This window comes from Annulohypoxylon maeteangense (genome assembly GCF_022496945.1).
Source record: "Annulohypoxylon maeteangense strain CBS 123835 unplaced genomic scaffold GGS22scaffold_1, whole genome shotgun sequence".
Lineage (NCBI taxonomy): Eukaryota > Fungi > Ascomycota > Sordariomycetes > Xylariales > Hypoxylaceae > Annulohypoxylon > Annulohypoxylon maeteangense.
The window spans coordinates 1728878-1752737 of record NW_025953248.1 but is presented as its reverse complement, the minus strand read 5'-3'; the positions used below and the strand labels follow the sequence as shown (position 1 = coordinate 1752737).

Here is a 23860-nt window from a genome sequence, read left to right as displayed (position 1 = left end):
GTCGTCGTGGTAGTCGTAGTAGTAGTGGAAGAAGAAAACAAATCAAAGGCTATGGAGTATGCAGTACCTGGGCATATTTATCCGTGAAATAATCACAGTTATATTTCACATTCACATTCACATCAATAAAAGGTTAATCATGATGAGGGAAGTGACATTTCAGCTTCATATTGAGACTCCGTTATGTACGACGACGCGTACCTCCGCCCCCCATATGCCAGAGAGAGAACAAGGAAGCCGTCTAGAATAGGCCTAAACGCCTGAGAGCTATTTACTATCGCAATCATCGTCGATCAACGAGACGAGGGTTTCTTTCCCTTAACCCCTACCCGTAGCTCATTGGTCCCTTGTCTACTTTCCCTCCGAATGAACCTAACTGTAAGTAGGTAGGTGCAGGTACACACTTGTTTCTATCCATTGTACTTGTATGGCATCACATCTCCTCGTGCTTAGCGCGGTCGAATATTGGCGAAGACGCGTTTCGGTCGTTCAGCCTAACGGCAGCAAGACGCTTAGTAAGCGGTTCACTGGATCTTTTGGCGGAAGCGGCGACGGATGAGTGCGAAGAGGGCCTCGCGCCCCCTTCGCCACTTGTTCGAGGCCGCTTTCTTTTGGGGGTTGTCTCACCAGTTTCTGCTAAAATAGCTTTTAGCGAAAGAAAGCCGGGCGTGGAAAGCAGTTGATACATGTCCGCGAGATCATGCGTTGTCGCCGCCCGGCACAAGAGCGCATCCTCTTCCTATATATTTGTTATTACACTTAGATCAAGGAGGGGAAAAATGGACAAATGTGATAAACACAGAGTTGTAACAACTTACCTTAGATAGCACACCCATCTCGTGAATGAAATTAAGAAGGTGAAAGTCTGAGAGAGATCCAAGCTCCGTGCCACTACCGGTACCAAGAGCCTTGGTAACAGACTTGTACTGTTGATTCTCTCCCATGATCTCACGATTCTCAATCGGGAAGTTGGGTGTGTTGAATAAGGGCTTCGGTTGTGCTGGGAAACCGTGTGTTAATGTTACGAAAAGATACTCGGCGGGGAAGGACGGCTTTGCGTTCTCTTGTACGTTGGCGCCGTACTCGTTAATCTTTCGGTAGAATACCTCGGGAATGTATCGCGTTCGGCTTGTCGAACCGTCATCTTCTTCCTCTTCCCGCACGAGCATGATATTAGGGTCGGCCGACGGCTCGACGAGGTCGGCGCGTACCATTTCTACGGTATCGTTGGATACCTGGTATGATGAGATAGCGATCTGACCTGTTTCGTCACCCGAGATGATACATGTGACGAAGTTTGATCCGAATCTTCCCGTATCACTCCACTTGGTAGGCTTAGGATGCTGCGCCTGCAAGCGTGCTGCGAAACAAATCTCTAGCGAACTGAGGAAGTATGAATCGGCATGTCGCTTGCAGATAACCTTGCCATCACCGGTGCCCGCGTCCAGTAAGTCTGTGAATATTACCCCCACTTGTTCAAGTCCACATAATCTGGCAACATCATTGATGCTACTCTCGTTGTCCCAGGGGTTGAGCGATACCCCGTCCACTTCGTCTACTTGAGGCACTTCATATATGGCCTCTACTATCGCCTTAACGCCAAGGGGCACTTCGGTATATTCCGCATAACGGCCGTAGAGATATCCAATCCGTTGTGCGCCGGTTCTTCGCCAGGCGTCGATGAAGGAGTTCACGAGCTCAAATGACGCGAACTCGACGTGGTCGACCATACGGAACGTCTGTGGTTGGAGGGTAATGGCGCTGGGTTGGCACTTTGTGCAGATACCCTCGGGCCACTGCGGGTGTCCCGAGGGACAATCTCTCTTCACTCTAAAGTATGGCTCCTTTAGCGGAGGAATGAATGAACTACCAAGTTCGGGTTTGTTCGTGGCCGAGTTGATCTTTCTGAGGTAGGAGTGGAATGATAGGTATTTGATTTTCTTGTCGGCAAGGTATTGAAGGTTGAAAGGGTCGAGGGGCATGCAATAGTCGCACATTCCTTTGGGACCATGCTTGCACATCCGATCTCGACCTCGAGGGATCTTTCCATCTTGTCTATCCAACCGGTCATCCAATGCTGACTGTCTCACCACCTCCCAAGGATTCTTAATAACTGCCGTAGACGACGTTAGCGGAGGTGGATCGACCGGTAAATCCTCCGTCGGTAAGATGGGCTTTCCATTTAGTCTATTCGTCGACGATAATGTGGTAGATGCTGTGGATGCGCCATTTGTGTGACCGTTGGCTGCATTCTGGTGTTGGTAGTTAATGAAGATTAAGTCTCCATGGCTGGACGTATGTTAGCAAATGTTTGAGGGGAGCTTAGGGAGGTAAATTTAGCAGGTGCATAATACTTCAATCCAATCTGCGCCAACTTGTATCTCGCAATATCCGTCAACTTCTTGGAGTCGCTGGCTTGGGGATCCGGGGACATGGATATGCTGTTCGGGTCGACGGTCGATGGTAATTGTGGTACGAGCTATATCCGAAGTTAGAGACTATTAAGACGCGGAGGTAGAAGGACAAGGCGCATACTAGACGACCAAGATCGGCGAATGTGTCATCTTTCTCGATGTTAAGCCGGATCATGCCGTCCGGACCTCGAAGTCGTAACAACATCGTGATGGCAGGTGTTCGGATTTGTAGTGGGATGTTATAACAGGATGGGGATGAGGGGGGAAATAGTTCATGAAATCAAACTTATGTATGTTTCTTCAAAGTTTGGGAATAAGAAAATAAGGTGCGATTTCATGAAAAGAGGGAATGAAGGACTAAGGCGGCGGAGAAAAATAGAGAAGGAAGGTGATTCGAATAAATGATCGAATTCGTGAATGTGATAGAGCTTTCCATTTACTTATTTCATCTATTCACTTTGAAAGTTACAAGTTACAAGTTACAAAATGTCAGGCACTGACGGCTGATGACGCGCGCCTTAGAGCTTTGTCAGACCGGGTCTACGGTGGGGTGGCCCTTGCAGCTAGTGGATGAAATGGTCCAAGCTCCCAGCTCTAGCCCGTAAATCGACATATTGTCACAGTGCTTGTGTAGAGGTACGTACTCGAAGCTCGTCTGAATACACAAGTACATGCATGTAAGTACCTGCTATTCAACACAAATATCATTTAAGACAGCATGATACACGATATAATTCTATAGTTCCACAGTACTAGGTAGGTAGTTATAAGACAATCATCCGGCAATGCAACGAACTTTTTTTATTGCAAAATCTCCTTAAAACAATTCATCACAGCCCTCCCAAATTGGAAAAAAAACACAACCACTAATGACATACCGCGTCCATCATCCCTACCGGCCGACGAACTAATTAACGGTGCCAAATACCGAGTAGGAGCCTGACTTTTTCATTGTTCCCTCACCCTCCGAGGCCCCAAGGCCCTTCCCCGACCAAAATATTGACTGTTCCAGGACCGCACATGACCTGTCTGATCTGATCTGAAAACAAGTACTTCCTAGTTTACATAGAACGAACATGACTTCAAGTCCAAGTACTCGAAGGTTGTACGAACAATCCAGACGCATGGCCCACCATCATTCAATGGTAGGTCAAGCTTGAGTAATGTAGCCTTTCTTATACCCCTGAACGCCCCTGGTTACCGCCGACTTTCAGATATCAAAGGAAATCGTTGTCGTTTCGAGTCCAGCGCTTGTTACTTCATGCTGAAGCTTCGACCTCTGCTACCGTCTCGTCGGCGGAAATCTTCGTATCCTGTAGGTATCTAGTTAGCATCGTAATTCCATCCATTTCGGAAATGGCCATCATCAATGGACAAGCAATCTTAAGACATACCTTCGCTGAGTCTGCCTTTTCGTCACTCGCTGGATCCGCCGCGGCTTTTTCCTTGGTGTCATCCCCTACAGTGTCAGTTTTGCCGTCTTCCTTTTCGGGATCCGATGCCTCCTTGACCCCGTTAGCTGCTCCCTTTCCGCTCTTAGCAGAAGCACCGTTGACGCCATTCGCAGGAGCGGGAGCTCCGCCGTCGGTAGCAAGAAGCTTATTCCACTTGTCTAACAGAGACTGAGATCGCGGCTTGAACTGGAATTCATCCTCCTTCGGGATTGTCTCCAATTTCAATATAGCTTTGAGAACCTTGTTGATCTTGGTAGCTCGAATGATGCTAACCTCGAGGTCGGGGAAGGTTTCGAGTTTAGCAAGGAATTCTGACATCGACTTCATCTCCTCCTCCTTTGGTTCCTGATCGCGAAGGAGCAGACCCTTTTGAAGTCGATGACGCAAGAATAAAATTTCTTTCTATAGACTAGTGAGCACCAGACCAACACAACCACTCCAAATCGATGATGAATGTCTTACCTCCTTACGCATATGCTTCTCTTCGGGGCTGAGTTCGGGTTCTTTGGGAGGTTCCTTCTCCTTCTTACTCTCGGCTTTGTCCTTGCTGCCCTTACCTGACTTTGCCTTAACCTTGACGGCCTTTGAATCTTTTGTGGTGGGTGATTGGACGCCATTGGTGGCCTTAGGGGTGGACGAGTTCGTGATCTTAATCTTGGGCTTCTTGACAGATTCGGAACGTTGGGGAGTCTATATGGAAGTTAGCAAAAGTAAGAGAATAAAACGGACGGTCACTTACACTAGCCTCGTCTTCAGCCTTGCGCTTCTTTGACTTGGGCTTCTTCTCAACTGGCTCCACATCGTCACCTTCTTCGACATCGGCCATTTCGACGTCCTCGTCTTCACCGCCCGCGGCAGCTTCAACAGCTTTACTGGCCTTCTTGGGTGTCTTGTTCGACTTGTTCATCTTAGCTTCTAGTTTCGCGATACGCTGCTCCTCGAATTCGTGGAGGACATCCTTATAGTAATCTAAAGAGTTCTGTTCAGCAGCCAACAAATGAGCATTCTGTAGATCCTTGCGCATCTTAGTCGTAATCATGCTCGCGACTGTTGTAGGGTCGAGTTCGCTGAGATCGGAGTTGGTTGTCCAAGAGCTATTATAACAGTTAGCTTCTAATTACTACATCTTAGAAAAAAAGGGAATCCCCTTACAATTCATTGGTGTGGAGATACATGACCGGGAATGTTCGGTCCGCGATCCTCTTACCACCATCCGCAAAATCTTCGCGGTAGGTACCATCAGGACGAGCAGCTGTGACGGGCCGCGAGCTCAACATGGTCCCAGGTAGCATACCTTCCTCGGCGATGATAACAGGCCATGGGGGGAAACCCTTCAGCTTAGCAAAGTAATGCTCGCCAGGTTGCGCGTCGACGTGTAGAATTTTAGCCTTAGATGCCTTCTTATTCAACTTTTTACTCTTGGAATCGGCAGTAGACTTGCGACGCGATTTAGATTTCTCTTGTGTCGTCGATTCCACCTCAGCTGCTGTACCATCAGCAGTGCCTGTGGCCGCTTCAGGCTCCTCCGCGGCTTTCTCTGAATCAACCTTGTCATCGGCCGTAGGGTGGTCAGCCTCTTCGGCTGGTTTATCGGGCATCTCAACGTCAGGATCAGTGGACTTCTCGTCTGTGGTTTTGGTAGTTGGGGCAGAATCGGCAGTTTCTATAGATATCGTGTTAGCACGCCGGGTTAACATGGTGGTTAAAAGTGTGTGGGTTGAAGGTAATCAATTGCTGTAATATTTACGGCGCGGGCAAAAATGATTGGGGATGACGTGTTTATATGGGCGAGTGGTGTTGAGAGGCGCTCGGGCAACCCCGACGAGAATGTTTTCGATTTATTTTTATGATTGTTATTATTTTGGTGGATAGGACTTACCTTCATCTTTAGCTGCCTCTTCAGTATCTGCATCGGCTGCACTTGCAGGTTTTTTCTCAATTGACTTCGCGTCGCTAACAGGCGCGACGGACTCTGACGTAGTGCCTTCCGCAGCTACATTGGAAGAAGCATCTTGAGACTGCGCGGCGGCAGGTTGCGCGACCGTCTCGTCAGACATGTTGGCAATCTGCAATGATGGTATTGGGATAGCAGATAGATTATAGAAGAATCGCGATGTGAAGGTGATGATGGTCGGATGACTGAGGGCCGATAAAAAAGAGAGAGGTAAAAAAAGGGTTGGTTGCGGCGAAAATATGTTGACCAACGGTTGGAGAGCAAGGCAAGGTCAGGTAATGTATTGGCAGGTAAAGAAAAACGCGTCCAGTCAACTTTCCAAAAACTGGAGAAAGTTGACGGGGCTAACAACTAGTGACCGCCGTCGATGCTAGGTAGTCGATGGGTCACTATAATTGTCTACAATTGGAACGCGCGATCGGATGGCGTTATGTTGCGTTGTTTGTATTATTGTATTGTTTTGGGGAGATATTTCCGCGATTTTGCGGTTTTGCGGAAAAGGGAAGGGGGGGTTTTTGAAAAGAGAGAAGGGAAAAAAAGATGAAGGCAGAAGGTTGATGGATGAGATAGTCCAAAGAAAATTCCCAGGATCGATGATAGAAAAGCCTGTGCTCATTCAAAAGTAGGATGTACAGGATGTACAGGATGTACCTCTACCAGCTGATGGACGCCGGGTAGCTCTCTCTCTCTCTATCTGAACAAACGCACGTGACCGTTTTGATGATGGCGTCTCGTGTTGCCCGACGGCTTGAACCGTTGGAGACTGGAGACTGGAGACTGGTGAAAATCAGGAAGGGAGTTTCTAGAAATAGGTTATCTACCTCAAGTAAGCGGGTAGCTTCTTGGCCTCGGTCTTTTGATAGTCTTGGTCGTCCTGGTACGATTTGGTTCAGATTTGCGCCGGTGCAAATTTCTACGTGGGTCTCCTCTTCTTACTGTTTACATGCCTGTCTGCCTATGAGGTATCGCCTACCGAGATTTGATACGTAGTAGCAGCGGGAGGTACTTAGGTAAGGAGGCATGGTAGGTAACGCCAACCCACCCTGAGAAACACACACACACACGCACACACGCACCCCCTTGGCAATCCGCATTCGCCAACATAGCCACCCGTATTCCTCCATCTTCTATACATATGTAGTCATTTATCCACACCAGCCCATCTTCACTCTCCTCCGTAAACCTTCGTTTGCATCTACCTCCTGATTTTGTCCGCTGAGTCCTAGTGACATCTTAGCATCTTAGCCGATGCTGGCCCTTTCTTCCTCACCAAACCCCAGCTCACGCAGTCCCGTTATCTGCATCACTCACGATTTAATCATAGAACTGGAAATGGACCTCATTAAGACCACTCGATAATAAAAGAATTTAAGTAGCAAACGTTTTGTCATATCCCTTTTTGTCCTAAATCAGTCGCCGGGCAGCCTCTTTCGCCTCCCCCGAATGACTTGCTATATGTACAGTAAGCTTTTCATACACTAGGTAGGCGTAATCCCACCTTTGGAGAGTCCCGCGGGGACGCCTTGAGGGGTTTACTCATCCTCCTCATCTTCTTCGTCCGAGTCCGAGTCGACGTCCATACCCTCCGCCACCGTTACCGAAAAGGTCGGTTCTTGGTCCACGCCGACATAACTGTCACTCATCAAGAATAGCTTCAAGTCATGTTTGCCAGGTGTCGGGACTGTGTACTCCAACTTAACCTTGAGTTGCCGGCCAATTGTGACCCGCTTGATTGCGAGCAGCGTCTTCGTGCTCTCATCTCCGACGACCAGCCACCAGTTCTCCACCTTCTTGGCGGGGTAGAATGGGGCGTGGACTGTCGTGTCAACTTCCCCGTCCTCCTCTTCTACCTCACGCTCGATCTGGACGTTTATGTACGCCGGCTCTCCCGCGTGGATATTGTCCTCGTCCACAAGCTCGAATTCCAGAGAAATATCAGGATATTTGTTGTTCGTGAAAGCCGCCGCTTGGGCCAATTGGCTTTGCGACAAGCCGAGGCGTTTAACAAGCGTAGAATAGTTTTTATTCTCTTCGGGATTCATCGCTTCCATGAAGTCGAAGATGTCGTTAATCCTGGAGAATAGAAAGTTAGCGTCGTTGCAACTAGAGTTATTGATTAATACATACCCGAATTCATTTGCCACCTTGACTACCTCCGGAGTAAAATGAGGGATCTGCTTTAAAGGACTGTCGCGGTCCCACATGGCTTGAACCACCATCTGAGACATTTCCATGGCATTCATGGCATTTAAATGTCCGTCGGAGGAGAGAACATCGACTGTTGCGCTCAAAAGACTCAAGATTTTCGAGACAACCAATTCTTGATCTTTAGCAAGGTCAATAGGGAGTTGCATCCGGGAGAAGTGCGCTTGTAACAATACAAATGCCTTGAAATGCGGTGAGTCGTACGCTACCTCGGACATCTTGACCGGAACTCTGTCATAGATGCGCCGAAGTAAATTGTCTTCGTGGCGTCGGATTTGGATCGATTCAAACTCCGTAGCTGACGTAACGATCTCAAGAATGCCCTTCAGTTTCGTTCTCGCACTCAGCGACAGTAGGAAAGTTTGCATTGTGATGTATGAGATATTGTAGTAGGCCGCAATCATAGCCGCGTTCTGGGGAGCAACTGAGCCATCATCCTCATCAAAATCGATAATCTTGGACTCCGTGAGCTCTTTCAGGGTGGTCTCTACTAAGTCAGAGAGGTAGTTGCTGAGCCCATCATGCGTTGGACTTGTCAAACTATAATAACTAGGATTCGCCAGGAGTCGGCGGTAGAAATACGTAAACGTAGTCCAGTTGATGGCATCATCTGCCGACTCAATCATCTTCGTGCTGACCTCGGTAACAAAAGCGTCGTGCACAAAATTGTGGAGGTGGGATTCTACTGGAAGGGCCTCATTCAAGAACTTCTTGAAGTATTCTCTCTTGACTCCTGGGACCATGAGAACACCTCGGCTGCGACCCTCTCGGGAAGGGCGCAGAGCTTTTCCGAACATCTGCAATACTTCGCTTAGCTGGTAGTCGACATAGCGGTGTTCGCGACCCTCAAAATACTGGGTACCCATTACCACAACTAGATGTGCGACACAGTCTAGTTCCCAGCATACATCACGGGATGCGACTAAGACTTGGATCGCACCTTGGTTGTAAAGGTGGAGGACAATACGCTTGTCGCTCTGGCTAAGAGCTTCATGGTAATAGCCAACGCCGTGCGAAAGTGCTTCGGCTAACGCTTCTTCCTGGACACGCTCCAGAAGTGGGCGAAGCTGGTCGATGTCTACGTGTAGAAATCTATCTTCATCATCTTCCGCAAGGCAAGCAGCAAGAATATCGCGCGCGCTTGATCTAGTTTGTTTCCTGCTCGGGACGAAAACTAGAGCTGGCTGATCCGGTGACAATTCAGTTATCGCAAGGTATGCTGGCTTGGCCATGGCAAGCATTAGCGACGGGAAATGGGGTATGGAGAAAGATTGTATGCGAAGATCCAGCGGTACAGGACGGACATGGGGACTGAAGTTGTATACGTCCTTCTTTTTAGCATCGATCCATTCGCCAATATCTCTGGCATTCGCGAGTGAAACGCTGAGCCCAACGATCCTCATTTCCAAACTAGCAGTAGTGCGGATGTAATGCATTCGAGATACTATGATCTCGTAGATGTATCCTAGTGGGCCACCAAGTAGGTGCAGCTCGTCAGCGATGAATAGCTCGACAGTAAGGATATTCTTGCGCCTCTGCCATTGTCGAGATAAAACATCCCATTGCGTTGGTGTAGCCAAAATGAGATCTCCCTTTTCGAGTAACTTAAGATCCGTCGCCGTTTCTCCAGTAAGTTTAACTATCTCCTTGCCGCCACGTAGGTGACTAAGGCGCTTCGTCCAGTCTTGGTACCTAATGTCGACAATTTCTTGGAATGGTGCGATATAGACGGCACGGCCAATTTCTGGCTTAGACCAAAGACGCAAGATAGCAAACTCAGCACAGACAGTCTTTCCGCTACCAGTTGGGGCCCCAATTAAAACATTATCGTCCGTTGTGTAGAGAGAATTGAATGTCTGCGTCTGGATTTTGTTGAAATAATTCCAAGACTCGTAAAGGTTGGAAAAGTCCTTCGCTTTCAATGCAGCGATCGGGAGTGGTTGTAGATCCAGGAGCTGGGTATGAGGAGGAAATTTCTCTGGGAGGATGAGCTTCTGGAACGAGACGGCTAGCTTCGTCTCTGAATGCAGCCATCTATCGGAAACTACGGAAATGAAGTAGTTAGGGGGCATAGGTTCAGTAATAGGGACCGTGAAGTCAACTAAATGCTCGTTAGATTCCGATATGGCATAATCCTTGCGCAACAGGAATTGGTCATGGAAGAGAATATCCTCGCCATCACAGTCTTCAACGATGATCCAGAAACTTTCTGTAGATCCATGCAATTCATCGTCCCATTGGAAATTCGGTGTGATGGACAGCTCAACCCGAAGCATGGATCGGGTCATTGGTTGGGCCTGAGCTTGAATTTCGACCCTTGGGAATTTGGCTACCAAGTCACACACTAAACGGCCTGCCTTCGGCTTCCCAAGAAGTTCTCCCATGCGCGGAGGGTCTAAGTCGAAATAACTACTCCATGGAACATCCAAACCGTCGGCTTTCGTTATGATGTCTCGAGAGCAACGAGGGAACTGGCGAAGTGGAGTCATAGTTAGCCACATTCTCTTCTCCGCCATCTTGCACAAATCCAAAGCCGTCTTGGTAACACTAGACCACCCTTTTTGGAGAGTAATCTCAAAAATGGCGCGAAGGATACGGCCCGCAGATTGTGTGACGTAGACCATATCAGCCATAAGCGCTAAGCCGTCAAGCTTAAGGCGACTGATATACGCCTGCAAAAGCACATTGATTTTACAGTGTGGTTCTTCGATGCTTTCCTTTACAGGAATCGGTACTCGAGCAAGAATCTTTGCCAGCTCCAACTTTTCATCCTGGCGAACGGGAATGTATTTGAACTCAGCGCTGAGTGCGAAAACTCGGAAAAGCTCAATTGTCGTGATTGAAGGTTGAATGAGCTTGTTATAGGTATCCATTGACCCATGAGTGATGTAGTAATGGGATGCAATTCTTCCGAGTTCAGTTGCCTTAACCTTCCCAGTCTTTTCATCGTAGGTAATCAAGTTAGACTTCTTCAGGACGGTAGCCGCTGAATGTATCAGATCAACACGCTTCTGCTCTAAAGCCTCGTCATCCTCGTAGTCAGCTCCCACACTATAAAGACCAGGCGACCTCAACATTCGAACGAAGAGATATGTGTATCCAAGCCATTCCACTCCCTCATCTCGAGTCCGGACATTGCCTAAAACAATTTCCGCATTCAGATTATCTACAAGCTTACTGGCAAGCTGACTCTCGATGGGCAGTTGCTGGTTAAGCAGGGACAGGTAGTACTGCATTTCGCTCTGAGATGTGATGATGATACCCTCACCATAAGTGTCATACTGGGGTCGACCGGCACGACCCAGCATTTGTAGGACGTCTTGTGGACTCAACTCTACCCAACTACCCTTCTCTGGCGAGTAAACCTGAGTGCCTTTAATAATGACGGTATGTGCCGGTAAGTTGACACCCCAGGCAAGTGTAGCTGTACAGACAAGGACTTGGATTAAACCGGAAGCAAAGAGACCCTCAACTTCCGATCGATCGATACGACTCATACCAGCATGGTGGATGCCGAATCCGTAAGGAATAAGATCCTTCAAATCAGTATCAGTAATATCATTAACGATCTCATTTAGAGCTTCTCTGGAACCTGAATCGTGCTTCAAGATTTGGTTGATCGTTTCCATTTCAAGGGCCTTATCTCGAACATAACGCGCAGTCTTTGCAGTTTCCTTTCGAGAATGAACGAAAATGAGCATCTGGTTTCGATGGGTGCCCACGTGCTCAATGACCTTATTATACGTGATATCATTCATCGTCTTGAGTTGTTTGATGGCCTTTTTCTCAGTAATACCAATGAATTCTTGTCTTAGAGGACATGGTCGGAAGGAACCATCAAAATGGAAGAGCCCCTTGGCAGGGTCCACGCGAAGGAAACTGGCGACGTCTCGATAGTTGGGTAGCGTTGCAGACAAACCAACAAGTCTGACTGGGTCGCCAGTCTGCTCGGTCTTCCTAACAGTCCTGCTAACGATGCTTTCAATAACAGGACCTCGTTCGTCGTGTAGAAGGTGAATTTCGTCAATGATGATCAATCGCACGAGGTTCGTGTACGACAAATCCGTAGCTTTTCGTGTGATGACGTCCCATTTTTCGGGAGTTGTAACGATTATCTGTGTCTCGGCGATTTGCTGCTTAGTGAGTTGGCGGTCGCCAGTCAATTCGGAGACGGTTATGCCATATGGCTTGAGGCGGGCACCGAAGTTTCCGACTTGTTCTTGGACCAGAGCCTTTAAAGGCGCAATGTACACAATCTTAAAAGCGTCCAAGTCAATATCTCCGGTTTTTATGTCTCGGTATTTCCCAAGCTCTCGTAGAATGGTCAACATAGCTACGTTCGTCTTACCACTACCAGTCGGAGCACAAATAAGCATATTCCCATCATCCTCAAAGGCCGTTGGAAAGCACTTCGTCTGGATTTTGTTGAGAGCCTTAGCTGAGCTGAAAGGCACACGTGCCCACTCAGGTAAGTCGGTAATGGGGATATTAGTTTCGTCTGCTTGGTTGCGTTTCTTGGGGGGAGGGACATGAATCTCCTCATAGCCCTTGAATGTCCGTTTCGTTGAGCCATCGGGGAGTTTGACTTTTGGATTTGTCATGAGATGGTTGCCTTGGTCAAACACAAGATTCTCGAGATTGATCAATTTCCGTGGTTGGAGGCCACCAACCAGTTGACCCTCTGCTCGCTCCTCTTTCGGCGCAGTACTGAACGATGCCGGGACATCAATATCCATCTTGATCTCCATCTTCTTTGCACCGTCAGTTGCCTTCCTACCCCGAAGCTCGTCTAGAATCCACCTGACGCCTTCGGAGGCCATCTCCCGCTCGATGACACCCTTTTCCTCTTCACCTTCTGCCCTGGCCAGGCGCGTAAGCCATACAATCTTCTCACGGTTCTCGATAAGCTTCTGAACAACTTCATGATGTTCATAATCAAGAAGCTCCATTAGCTCGTTCTCGATTTCCCTAAGCGGTTTCTCGTCTCCACCAGGCTCGTCAGCCTCGCCGGAAAGTATATGCAAAGCTTGTGTGGTTTTCTCGTGTCGGATATGGTCATCGCTGTATATGTTACCGATCTCTCTTTGCAGCCAGTATGCATCAATCTGACGTGCAGGGATGTAGTTGGTTTCCTTGGACGCTCCCGTGCGCTTGTTGCCTGGTAATCCAGAATCGATCACCATCTCTTCCCCGTCAGCTAAACCGGCGCTTTCCTCGTCTCGATCTTCCGCTGCGCCCCCAGCCGTCGCTCGTTCTTCAAGGCCGGTTAGGTCCTCCTCATCACCATCTGCGGCTGCTTCATCGTCTGATGATTCGTCCCGAACCTCGTCTAATAAAGCTTCGTCATCATCTTCTTCGTCATCGAAGACAACAGCGACACCTTGGCGTTCGTCAAGCTCTTCATCACCTTCGGCTGCACCAGCACCTGTGTCCATCTCCTCATCATCATTCTGGGTATCATAATCTGTAATTTTCTTTCCGAGGTTGACTAACTCGTTGAATTGCTTGGGGTTCAACGAAGCACCCAGCAAATCATCGATTTCCTTCTTCTTATCGAAATCTTTCATGTCCTCGTCCTTTAGGTATTCCAAGACAGCATCAGCTGCACTTAGGACAATCTCGTGAGACACATCACCAAGATTACTCCTAACGACGTTTAATATGAGATCGTAGGTAGCACGGGTAGCCGGTATGCGTGGTCGGTATCTGAGACCTTCAACTAGGAGATCTGTTTGTCCAAGAATTCCTGTTGCTCGCATCTGTGATGGGTCGCCTTTTCGTTTCCGTTGCTCACGAGCTAGGATGTCTTTCCCCTCTTGCACGTCTCCCCTTTGGATATTAGATAGACCTGAAGCCTTTTTCTGCTTGGGTGCCTCATCGCGCGCAACTCGAGAGCCCATGTCGTTAATTTTCAGGCGCCCGGCGAGGGATTCGGGATCACCAGTAGCCTCGTCGGTTCGTCGCGTAACAAACCGTCTGTCCGCCTGGAGAACCAGGTTGGACATAGCCGAGTACTTGTACTGGGAGACATCTCGGTGATGGTCACCCATTTTTGCGGTGTTCGTATGGTGGAAAGTCGTTTGTCGATAGTGGGATTATTAGGATGGTGGCGGGAAAACGACCGTCAACAAGTCCAATTTAATCAAATGGACAAGGGCGCCGTTCTTGTCAACGGATATCGCATTTAGAAAACTCTGCGCAAGATGAAAGTCAAAATCAATGGTTGTTCAAAAGAGATTTTGTCTGGTGTACAACGAATATTTGCGGTAGTTGTAGTTGTAATGGAAAAGCGCAAGCATTCACTGCGTTGCTGCCAATATGAGATTTATGAAGCTAGATCTTTTCACGTTCTAAGAATCTAAGTTAACCTGAACTAAATGTCTATGTCGCGTTGATTGGTCAGGCGTGACCCGCTTATGATGGAACTAACCAGAATTCATTTTGATTGGCTACATCAGATAGTACATACTCCATAAATACATGTACGTATTTCTTATTGGGAACATCGAATATACAAATAGTTGTACATCTGCACTTATAATGCCAGGTAGGTTACCGCCTGAAATATATCAAACATTTCAAGTGCCCTGGAAAACTCAAGAAATTTGTCAAGAATTAGTATCAACCTTGACTTATTACCTGGGTAGCTAGCAATGGCCACTATGGAGAAAGAATTACGTGAACGGGCTCGCGATGTCCTTAAAAACCGAGTACATCCTCGTGAAGATGTCACTGCCGTGAAACAGAATTTGGCTCGCGATCTCGCCCAGAGTTTAGGAGCTGAGCAGCTCAGCAGCCCCTTATCGCTTGTTGACTTAGATACTACCGTCACCCCAACTGAGGCATTGCAGGGCAACTATCGAGAATATATCGAAGCAGTTCAGAAGAATATCAACATCCGTTCTGAATTTGCTCAGCTGCAGGAAGAACATGATGCAGCTACTGCTTTGCTCTCATCTCCAGCCGAGGAAGATCAACAAGCTCGACTTCTTGAACTTCAGCTTGAAATCAACTCCCTGGAACAGGAGCACGAGAGACTCACTATAGCTGACAAGTACCTGGAGGAGCTCGATCAGCAGCCCGCAGCAGCACCTGATTTTCTTGATTCCGATCTCATGTACAAGGAATGTACACCCCTTCCTGAACTTCCCAAGGAGCTCATGGACGGCTTTACCCAGGATAGAGAAGGGCCAAACCGCGAGATCCAAGAACTGCTTTCGCGCCTCCAGAAGGCAATGTTACGCAACAAACTACTAGCTCAGCGAGAAAAGCAAAATTTCGAAAAGCTGAAGACTAAAACTCCGATTGAACCTGGTAGTCTATCCCCGGAGATACAATTGCATGCACTCAATGCTGTTAAAGATAGTCTCATCAACTGGATTGAGGGCATGCTATCTAAAGCCGGCGGTGACGAGGACGAGCCAAGCATTCTCGAGTCCCCAAGCAAGCCACGCCAAGGAGAATCCGAGAAATTCGATCGCGATGCACATATGGCCGAGATACAGAAGGAATATCAAACCCATATCGATCTCCGTAAAGAGATATTAATCTCGATGGCTCAATTAAAGCAACTAAAATTTGAGTCGCCGAAGAAACAAGACCAGCAGCCAGAACATGAACCTGAGATGGCTCCGCCGAGCAGCGCAAAACCCGAAGCGTTCCTGCTCATGCCATACCTCGAGAAACTGCAAGCCATCTCGCGCGAGCAGAAGGGTCTAATCCAAGAAAAATCGCACATCAACACAGCGCTCACACGGCAACAGCAAGACCTCAACAAGCTACTGAACCACCTAGTAGATGAAAGCTATCTACTCCAAACATTCCCCGCCAACACACCTAACAAGCAATTAAGCTTTGGCGAAGCTACTAAAGGAGTAAACAAATCCAACGTAACGAGCCAAGTTGAGCCCTGGATATCTGCGGCGAATTCAGCCCAGATTGCCATGCTCGAGGCCGTATTTGAGAAGGTCGAAGAGGGTCAGGTAGCTGCTGAAGATGCTATGGAGGCTTTGGATCAAGTTCGAAAGCTCCTCAACAAAGAAGAGGCCGAACCAGAGGAGCCTCATGGGGATCAGGATAATGCTGAGCCGGATATGTGGGTGGAAGACGACGAAAATGGTAGAACTCGTGTTAGGAAGAATAGGGAAAAGAAGGTAGAAAAGCAAAAAGGAGAAAGCATCTATGCAAAATTAGATGGCAATCTTGGATTGATCAACGAGTAAAGGGCTGTGGTCATTTTTCTACAGCTAATTTTTTGGGGCTTTGCCTTCTAAGTACGAAGAACCCTTACTTAGTTGCTACAATATGACAGAATAACCCTCCTAATGATCTTCATAATGTAGCACATTCGCATTTTGCCAACCTAACGCCGTAGCTATGACATTTGTCATGTAACATATCGGGTCCTCATTTCGGAGTAATTCGAGTTTATAATGTCTCAGGTCTAGTAGCCATTAACCTTTCCCGGCCAGTATGTTCGATATCCTCAAAGCTAGATCTAGAATTGAGAGATGTTCATCTGCACCATCCACCAATCGTTTATCAACCTCCGAGAAGACGAGGGTTATTTTGTTCTTGGCTGCATCAGGAATCATCTCATCTTGGATGACTGCTTGATATAACTGCGAGAGCCCGTTAGTCTATCGAGAACGTACTCGAATTGCCATTAGAGGAAACTCACCTGAGTAAGGACTTGACCAGCGCTCCATCCATCCGCAACCATGTCTTCGACGATCTTTGCGACAGCCGGGTATGCCGCGCCGCCAGACTTAGGTTGTATTGCTTTCTGCAATTTCTCAATGGTCTCGTCCGGTATCACACCAGCAATTTCTTCCACGATTTTTACGGTGACGATCTTAGTGTCGCCGTCCACATCCATCTCATCTCCGTCGCCCTCTTTCTCGATAGCACCCACCAGCCTTGCTCCGCTTTGTAAGAAAGTTATGGCTTTTCGCAAATCACCCTCGCTACATTTGATAAGCGCATCAACAGCGCCATCCTCAAGCGTAACGCCCTCTTTGCTAGCAATATCTTCCAACCGCTTCTTCGCATTCCCTTGATCTAAGCTCTTGAACCTAAATTTACTACATCGACTCGCCAGAGGATCGATGATCCTAGTGACGTAGTTGCAGATCAGGCAGAATCGGGTAATCTTGCTATACGTCTCCATCGTTCGTCTGAGGGCGCTCTGGGCATCTTGTGTCATGCTATCGGCTTCATCGAGGATGATAATCTTGAAGGGAGGGCATGGATAACGGGACTTATACCCGGCAGGAGGGTTTGTTAATTGCATTCGTGCAAAGTCCTTCACTTTTTCTCGTACGATGGATATACCTCGCTCATCGGAGGCGTTGAGTTCGAGTACACGCGATTTTATCATCTCTGGGCCATAAAGTTCTTTTGCGAGGGCGAGGATCGTCGAGGTTTTACCCGTACCAGGGGGGCCATAAAAGAGCATGTGAGGCAACTGAAATAGTCGTTGATAAGTATATAGGATATGAAGAGACCAGTCTGATTTGACGAAGTCAAATCAACTTACATTCGAAGCTTGCAGAGTCCGTTGGAGGACGTTAACAGTATGGTCTTGAGCGGTGACATCACTCAGAGTCTTCGGTCGACTTCAATAACAAGTTAGTTACTATTCCCTTCCATTTTACATTATATTTGCCATTTCGAGTCAACGAGTAAGGGAGCATACTATTTTTCTACCCATGGTTGCTTTCTAGTGTTCTGCTTCGATTCCTCTACTTTCGACGATGATGCGCCGTTTGCAGCGGCCGCTTTGCGCGCCTTTAGATCGAAGAAGCTCGCCATATCTGAACGCAGATTATGGCTCGGTTATCTAGAAATCTAAGGCAAAAGTGGTAACCGAATTGAGCAGCAAAATATGTATTGATTAGGTTAAGATGTCATGAAATGCTTTGTTAATTCAACGTTCAAGTTAGCTAATGGGCGGCATCATAAAAAAAGTGGAATCTCCGCCAACGCGTGAAGAACGCGCTTCCCGTTTGCACACTCTAAACTCAATTTGGTAGTCAATTAAGTCAAGGGGGGGTGTTTTCGGATACCCTTAGTTATCGGCTCCCTGCAAGGCTTTAGCTGTTCAGGGTATAGCGCAGGCCACTTTGGGTATAACGCGGTACATTCAAAGAATGACAAGAAAGATACTAGCTTATGATTGGCCAAGGGTGTCCGAGTCACCATTTTGAGCATAGCCTACTTGAGCTAGTCAATTAAGCTATATACTAGCTGTGAATAGGCTTAGTGCTCTGGCAAGCTTTGTTTTCATTCGTCAAATATGGCTAATGTCGGGCTCGGATTAACTTTAATTCGTTCAACCGAAGCGTTAGCTACTTTAGGCTTTTGCAGTTTACTTACGTAATCATCAGTTATTATTTAAATATATTAATATTTAAAAAGTAATCATTTAATTGGTTAACGAAATTATGATTTTATGCAATCTTTATGAAGTTATGTAATTCGACGGGAATAGTCGTCCAATGAAAGGTCTTTATTTCCATAAAAAATATATCGATAAGAATAGAATCGATTGATTGGTTCAAAACGGTACATCAGACTTAGTTTCCAAAAGGTGTGCGCCATACCAGAAATAGTTAAAGCCTTGCAGGGAGCCGATAACTAAGGGTATCCGAAAACACCCCCCCTTGACTTAAAGAATGGAACGGGAAGGCGGTACATATAGATATGTATCTAAAAGTACCTGGTACTAAATAGTTTATTTGTCGGAATACGCTTCTATTGGCTAAATAAATACTGGGGATTGTCTTCAGAGGGTTTCAATTTCGGACCTCCGTTATCCTATCAATTGCCGTCTCATCCAGAAATCTTCAGCTCCCCAGGAAAAAGATATTGGAAATATAATGCGCTACGCTCTTCATAAAGACAAGTTAACCCAAATTAAGAATACATTGAACCTTCCAGCGAATTTTTGCATCAATCTATGCAGCATATACCAGTTCCCGGAGTCTTTTTTCGATGATATCACGCCCCTCATGTGTGTCCCAGACTTGATGTGGCGCCTCGTTCACGATGTCCCAATGCTGTAATTTGCGTGTTAGGTGGCTAAGATCCCTTTGCTTTTCTTCCCAGCCACTATCTTCCCGTATCTTTACTCCGGAACTGATTAGATTCAGCGGAACATCCGGGTTCTGAATAGCTGTGCTGCTGGCTAAATCCCGTTTCGACAATGTGTCGGCTACTAGGTTCTCTTGTAACTTTGCGAATAAGAACTTCCCAGTCTGGTATGCAGATTTGCCCCACACTCGATCTTCTTTAGTTCGTCCCTTTAAGAGTGAACCTGGAATGCGATCAAGACCGAGGGGAGAGATGATACCTCGGATCCAGAGCAAGAGACCTCGTCCTGGTGATCCAACATCATCAAGGTAATCCTCATGAAGCGGGTCAATGAGGACGATGCCCTTTACGTCTGTGCTATAGCGAGCAGAGAGAATTCGTGAATAAATGGAGCCAATGCCGGCACTCGCAAGGACTATTCAACTTGTTAACAATACATATTCACTGTGGCTTTCAAGGCAACCTCACCCCATGGGCCAACTTCTCCGGCCCTTGTCAAGGCTTCGCTTACAGCCTCGACCGCCATCCCAGCAGATAAGGGGGATGGTGCAGTATCACTCTGTTGTGCATTAGCAGGTATATTCCGATATCAGCTCAGCCCAACTTACCCAGGCAAGTCCAGGGCGATCAACGAAGCAGTATCGACTAATCGAACCGTTTTGAATGGCGGTATTGGCAAATTGCCAAAGACCGTCCTCCACCGTACCCTCTCCACCCTCAAACAATACCGTAGGTAGTCTTGTCCCCTTCGAATCTGTGTGATTACCATGGCAATAGACGTGGATGGTATATTTGTCTCCGTCTACCCAGTACAGCTTGCCTGGCGGCGCCAACCCGGCATCGAGGGCACGAAGAATTAAAGTACAAAATGTTAGCAAAACGGCGAGAGCAAGTAGAACCATTGAGATTGTAGATATCAAAACGGCAGTCCACTGGCCCAATGTACGACGTGTCTCAGCTCGACCGGTGAGCCGCTCTTCTTCCTCGGACTTTCCCCATGCGACTAGGCGATCAGTAAGTAGAGTCCATACAGCCATCAAAAGCGCCCCTATACGGAATCGTTAGTCATTGCGATGATTATATATTCCTACTACGTGTAACAACTTACATAGGACGCTAACCATTCCCACCCAACCTTCTTCATGTCTTGTCTTCTCGACTGAGATCAACAAGACAGCATCCACCAACAGTAGGCCGCCCATAATAATACTCAGTATCTGGACAGCCTTCGAGGGGATGGCGAAGAATATAAGCGTGAAAAGTAGGTTCGCAAGCGCCAGACTAGTATAGCTGAAGGAGAAGAAGCCTGAGCCTCGTGTATGGAATCCGGGTGGCGTAACGAAAGCCGAAATCAGTAATATTGTCCACCATACGAAGGTGAGTATCGTGAAGAGGATGGTAAGGTATCTGACGACTCGCACACTCCAGAGATTATACGGCGAAACCTATGATGTACCTATGTGTGAGCCAATTGACACATTAGACGACAGCTGGCGAGAATGCTTACCGCTGGGTCATCTGGACTCAAGTAATTCGTGCTCTCAACCCGGTTTGGTAACAGGCGAGTATGTTCGTTCGGCGCATTCGTTGTCTCTTCTCTATCATGTCCCTCCAGGTCCAGCGAATCCCGCGGACTATCATCATGTGTCTCGGGCCCGGCTTTCCAAAGCTTGTTCATCTTGAATATCCTTGGTGGCTTATCACGAACAGATGTACATTAAATAGACTGCGAACTGTGTACGTAGGTATACACGAGGCGACTTTTGCAATCCGCAATTGAAATTAATAGCTATGGCTATGGCAATGTTAAGAGAACGTTGGAAATAAAGAACATACTAAGCTTTATTTATCTTCAATGAACTAATATTTATCTACCTCGTTATATTTCCGCTCGTGACACCAGGAGAATTTGCCCCGGCAGGTCGAACCACGCCTGCGCTGAATGAGCCCATTGATCACTACGTCATTGACTATTAGCTCTACGGGCTAGCCCCGCATAGAGCTCTACCTGGTAGGTATTGAAGCTGCAAATTTGGACTACAAGCGTAGGAGCACTAATAAACTCAATTTAACGCCAGGCTCTGCTTAAATGATAGTCTTGATGGTTCCAGTCACCTGGTCCTCCAAAAAGAAACACATCATCCTTTTCTTCCTTTCTATACCTACATAATAATTAGTAGTTATCGTTAATAGTTTGCCAACTTAGTAAGTGCGAAGGTGGTTCAAGAAGACTTCTCCAAATTCTCCAAATCCTACCTACCTCTAAGATCTCGATCCATTGCTACCATAGCACGATTTTAGATCGTACATATTAGACGAACCGACCCTTGCAACCTCTAACTTCATATACACCTAGCTTATAAGGACCTAGCACTCATATACAAGTACGACTAGCATTAAATAACTATTCCCTCGAGTATCAATAAAAATCGATTATCTGGTCTATCTAATCTATGAGTTTAATTTGTTCCACCTCCTCCAAAATTAAGTCTAGCTCCTAAGTATGGTAATAGGCGTGACGCATTTAGCTGAGAGGTCCTATTTGGGATTTCGCAGATTGACAAAAACCGAAATTAAAAATCAAGTAAAGTCACAGACAGTGTGTACCCTCCTACCTCCGGTTATAGTGAACCATTTTCCTTTCCACCACTAAATATGGTACTACTGGAAGATGAATAGCGACTAATACTCGATCTAGAGCCCTGAGATGTACTGCCCATTCGATTGTCCGAAAGTCTCATTTTCTTCCGTTGCTCTGTTTGCCTCATAGCAATATCCTCCGGATCAGGACCCCGACCAGCCGGCTTTATAGCATCTTGGGGCAGCGTCCCAATTGGTAAGTGAAGCTTTGCGTTTGCTTGGGGGTCATCAAGAGCGATGTGAGCCTTTTCGTATGTTTCCTTCTTATATTGTTTCAGGGCTTGGGTTGAAGGCTCCGACACGGAAACCCAGCCCTTGAGCTGAGACAACCAGCGGTGTTTCCCGTCAGCCCTCTTATGTTTTACCGACTCCGTCGCCGTTTCGGTGCGTTTTCTACTGCTGGCATCTTCGAGGGCATTGCGGTTTGATCTAGAGTAGCTGTATACGGACTTCCCGTGACGACCCGAATCCATCTCGAGAGACTTTATTGATGTAGTCGTCTGTAGTATTAACGATTCTTCCTCAGGGTCCGCTGAAAAATCAACGGTGTCTTCCCGGAGTAACAGTGGTGAAGGCTTAGGTCCTAAGCCCGGGCTCGGAGATCTGAGTCTTGTATCGATGAGAGGGACTCCTGAACTGGATGCAGGTCGATCAGGGCTATCAGGAGGTAAAACCATGAGACGGGATGCGTCCAACGATATAGCAGCCTTATGCTGTCCCAACGAGTTACGCTTGAGGCGAGAGGTAACAATGGAATTCTGAGTAAAAATACGGTCACCTAAAGATTGACTCTTGGATAATTTGGATGCCTTATCCTTTAGCGCATTCTTCTCGGCACTCTTCTAGAGTCGTGAAGAATTTTGGGCCTGGGACGAGGTTAGTCCCATCAAGGTGCTTCTGCGTTGCTTCTTTCGTGCTTTGGGCTCTTCTTCAGATGGTGACTCTCGGTCAATGAGCCTCTCAGGCGAGACGCTAATACCGAAGCTATCACCCTCTTCGTCCTCTAGCCGACTATATGGCTCCGCCCCAGATTTGAAGAAAAAGGGATCATCTAATGTGGGCGACCTGATTTTCCCTGTCCGTGATATGTTATCGGGAGAAAAGCTACAAATTTCACCAAGCCGGTCCCAAGCTGTTTGTCCGGTTGAGGGCGCCGATGGATGTGTCAGTTGCTCTGAGTTTCCCACGTTAGTTGGGTAGGAGAAATTCCGCACCACAGGTGGCCTGGAGTGTTGTGGGGTAGTTGGTTGTGATGGTAATATATGATCTTTGGAGGGAGAAACTGGGGCGACTGGTAGCTTGGGCTTCCGGAAACGTTCAACAAACCCTACCATTGTACGTTGGAAAGACGAGATGCGAAACAGTACACAGGTTTGAAGAGTGACAATGGCTCGCTAGGTCGTATATGAACTAATGTAGATGAAATAAGTCGATAAAGAGTTATAGAGAACGACCCCTCGAGCCTCGAATTTTCGAAGGTATTAGAATTCGATATAGTAGAACTTTAGCCGCGCTGTGGTGGAGAGCTAGGTCTCAATCTAATAGAAGATGAACAAGGTATAGCCTTCCTTGTGGCAGATTCAGCTTCGATTATGTGCAACACATGTAGAAAAACGTGGCAGTCCGTGAAACTGTCGATTCAGATTTGGTAAGGCTAGAATCTCGATATTTTAAATGAGATCTGACAAGTCTGACAGGTGGTCTTGTCTCACTTTCAGATGATTCAACACGAATATAAGAGGTTTAACAAGTTATGATAATAAGAGGAATCATCCTTCGAATTAGATCGGCTGTTTGGAGGTGAGGTTTCAAAGCAATAAGAGGGAAGATTAGACAGTATGGAATACGAGGAGTGGTGGTTTAAGAAAAGAGCGTTTGTTGTCACGTAATCATTCCCTGAGAGTCGAAGTTGCCTTGTGAACTAAAATATGTATTGAACTTATGGCGAGCACGCTATGAAACGTGCCAGTTTGGTAACGGCACCCATTAGCTGTTGGACTTGCCATGCATGCCTCGATTTCAGGTCGTAACACCGCGCCTACCTGCTGTTGGGTGCTTTCATATAGCCCTATCCCGACTTAGTACCTAGTAGGTACAAA

General features: G+C 47.2%; 8 protein-coding genes across 8 annotated transcripts; 1 reads left to right on the top strand and 7 right to left on the bottom strand.

Annotated features, from left to right (window-relative positions):
- Positions 1 to 137: 137 nt before the first annotated feature.
- Positions 138 to 2875, bottom strand: GGS22DRAFT_149680 (polyubiquitin-tagged protein recognition complex, Npl4 component). The gene is made up of 4 exons (XM_047959180.1): positions 2536 to 2875; positions 2355 to 2479; positions 819 to 2289; positions 138 to 739 (listed from the first exon to the last, which is right to left on the bottom strand). The coding sequence occupies exons 1-4, from the start codon at positions 2617 to 2619 to the stop codon at positions 434 to 436; spliced, it is 1986 nt and encodes a 661-aa protein (XP_047823823.1). The 5' UTR covers positions 2620 to 2875; the 3' UTR covers positions 138 to 433.
- A 261-nt stretch (positions 2876 to 3136) lies between these two features.
- Positions 3137 to 6058, bottom strand: GGS22DRAFT_6907 (uncharacterized protein). The gene is made up of 6 exons (XM_047967811.1): positions 5748 to 6058; positions 5021 to 5531; positions 4608 to 4962; positions 4331 to 4558; positions 3809 to 4270; positions 3137 to 3727 (listed from the first exon to the last, which is right to left on the bottom strand). The coding sequence occupies exons 1-6, from the start codon at positions 5923 to 5925 to the stop codon at positions 3674 to 3676; spliced, it is 1788 nt and encodes a 595-aa protein (XP_047823822.1). The 5' UTR covers positions 5926 to 6058; the 3' UTR covers positions 3137 to 3673.
- A 1092-nt stretch (positions 6059 to 7150) lies between these two features.
- GGS22DRAFT_6896 (Sec63-domain-containing protein) lies at positions 7151 to 14160 on the bottom strand. The gene is made up of 2 exons (XM_047967806.1): positions 7950 to 14160; positions 7151 to 7895 (listed from the first exon to the last, which is right to left on the bottom strand). The coding sequence occupies exons 1-2, from the start codon at positions 14075 to 14077 to the stop codon at positions 7355 to 7357; spliced, it is 6669 nt and encodes a 2222-aa protein (XP_047823821.1). The 5' UTR covers positions 14078 to 14160; the 3' UTR covers positions 7151 to 7354.
- Positions 14161 to 14598: 438 nt separating this feature from the next.
- On the top strand, positions 14599 to 16364 carry GGS22DRAFT_194262 (uncharacterized protein). Its single transcript, XM_047965477.1, has one exon. It carries the CDS (start codon positions 14681 to 14683, stop codon positions 16247 to 16249), a length of 1569 nt encoding a protein of 522 aa, XP_047823820.1. The 5' UTR covers positions 14599 to 14680; the 3' UTR covers positions 16250 to 16364.
- Positions 16249 to 17961, bottom strand: GGS22DRAFT_149673 (putative replication factor protein). The gene is made up of 4 exons (XM_047959179.1): positions 17725 to 17961; positions 17566 to 17644; positions 16708 to 17493; positions 16249 to 16648 (listed from the first exon to the last, which is right to left on the bottom strand). Exons 1-4 carry the CDS (start codon positions 17838 to 17840, stop codon positions 16481 to 16483), a joined length of 1149 nt encoding a protein of 382 aa, XP_047823819.1. The 5' UTR covers positions 17841 to 17961; the 3' UTR covers positions 16249 to 16480.
- Positions 17962 to 18746: 785 nt separating this feature from the next.
- Positions 18747 to 21009, bottom strand: GGS22DRAFT_149671 (uncharacterized protein). The gene is made up of 5 exons (XM_047959178.1): positions 20629 to 21009; positions 20230 to 20566; positions 19730 to 20169; positions 19590 to 19680; positions 18747 to 19536 (listed from the first exon to the last, which is right to left on the bottom strand). The coding sequence occupies exons 1-5, from the start codon at positions 20797 to 20799 to the stop codon at positions 18986 to 18988; spliced, it is 1590 nt and encodes a 529-aa protein (XP_047823818.1). The 5' UTR covers positions 20800 to 21009; the 3' UTR covers positions 18747 to 18985.
- A 580-nt stretch (positions 21010 to 21589) lies between these two features.
- GGS22DRAFT_6864 (uncharacterized protein) lies at positions 21590 to 22520 on the bottom strand. Its single transcript, XM_047967796.1, has one exon. The coding sequence runs from the start codon at positions 22436 to 22438 to the stop codon at positions 21743 to 21745; it is 696 nt and encodes a 231-aa protein (XP_047823817.1). The 5' UTR covers positions 22439 to 22520; the 3' UTR covers positions 21590 to 21742.
- A 1-nt stretch (position 22521) lies between these two features.
- GGS22DRAFT_6852 (uncharacterized protein) lies at positions 22522 to 23319 on the bottom strand. The gene has a single exon (XM_047967786.1). It carries the CDS (start codon positions 23093 to 23095, stop codon positions 22604 to 22606), a length of 492 nt encoding a protein of 163 aa, XP_047823816.1. The 5' UTR covers positions 23096 to 23319; the 3' UTR covers positions 22522 to 22603.
- Positions 23320 to 23860: the final 541 nt, after the last annotated feature.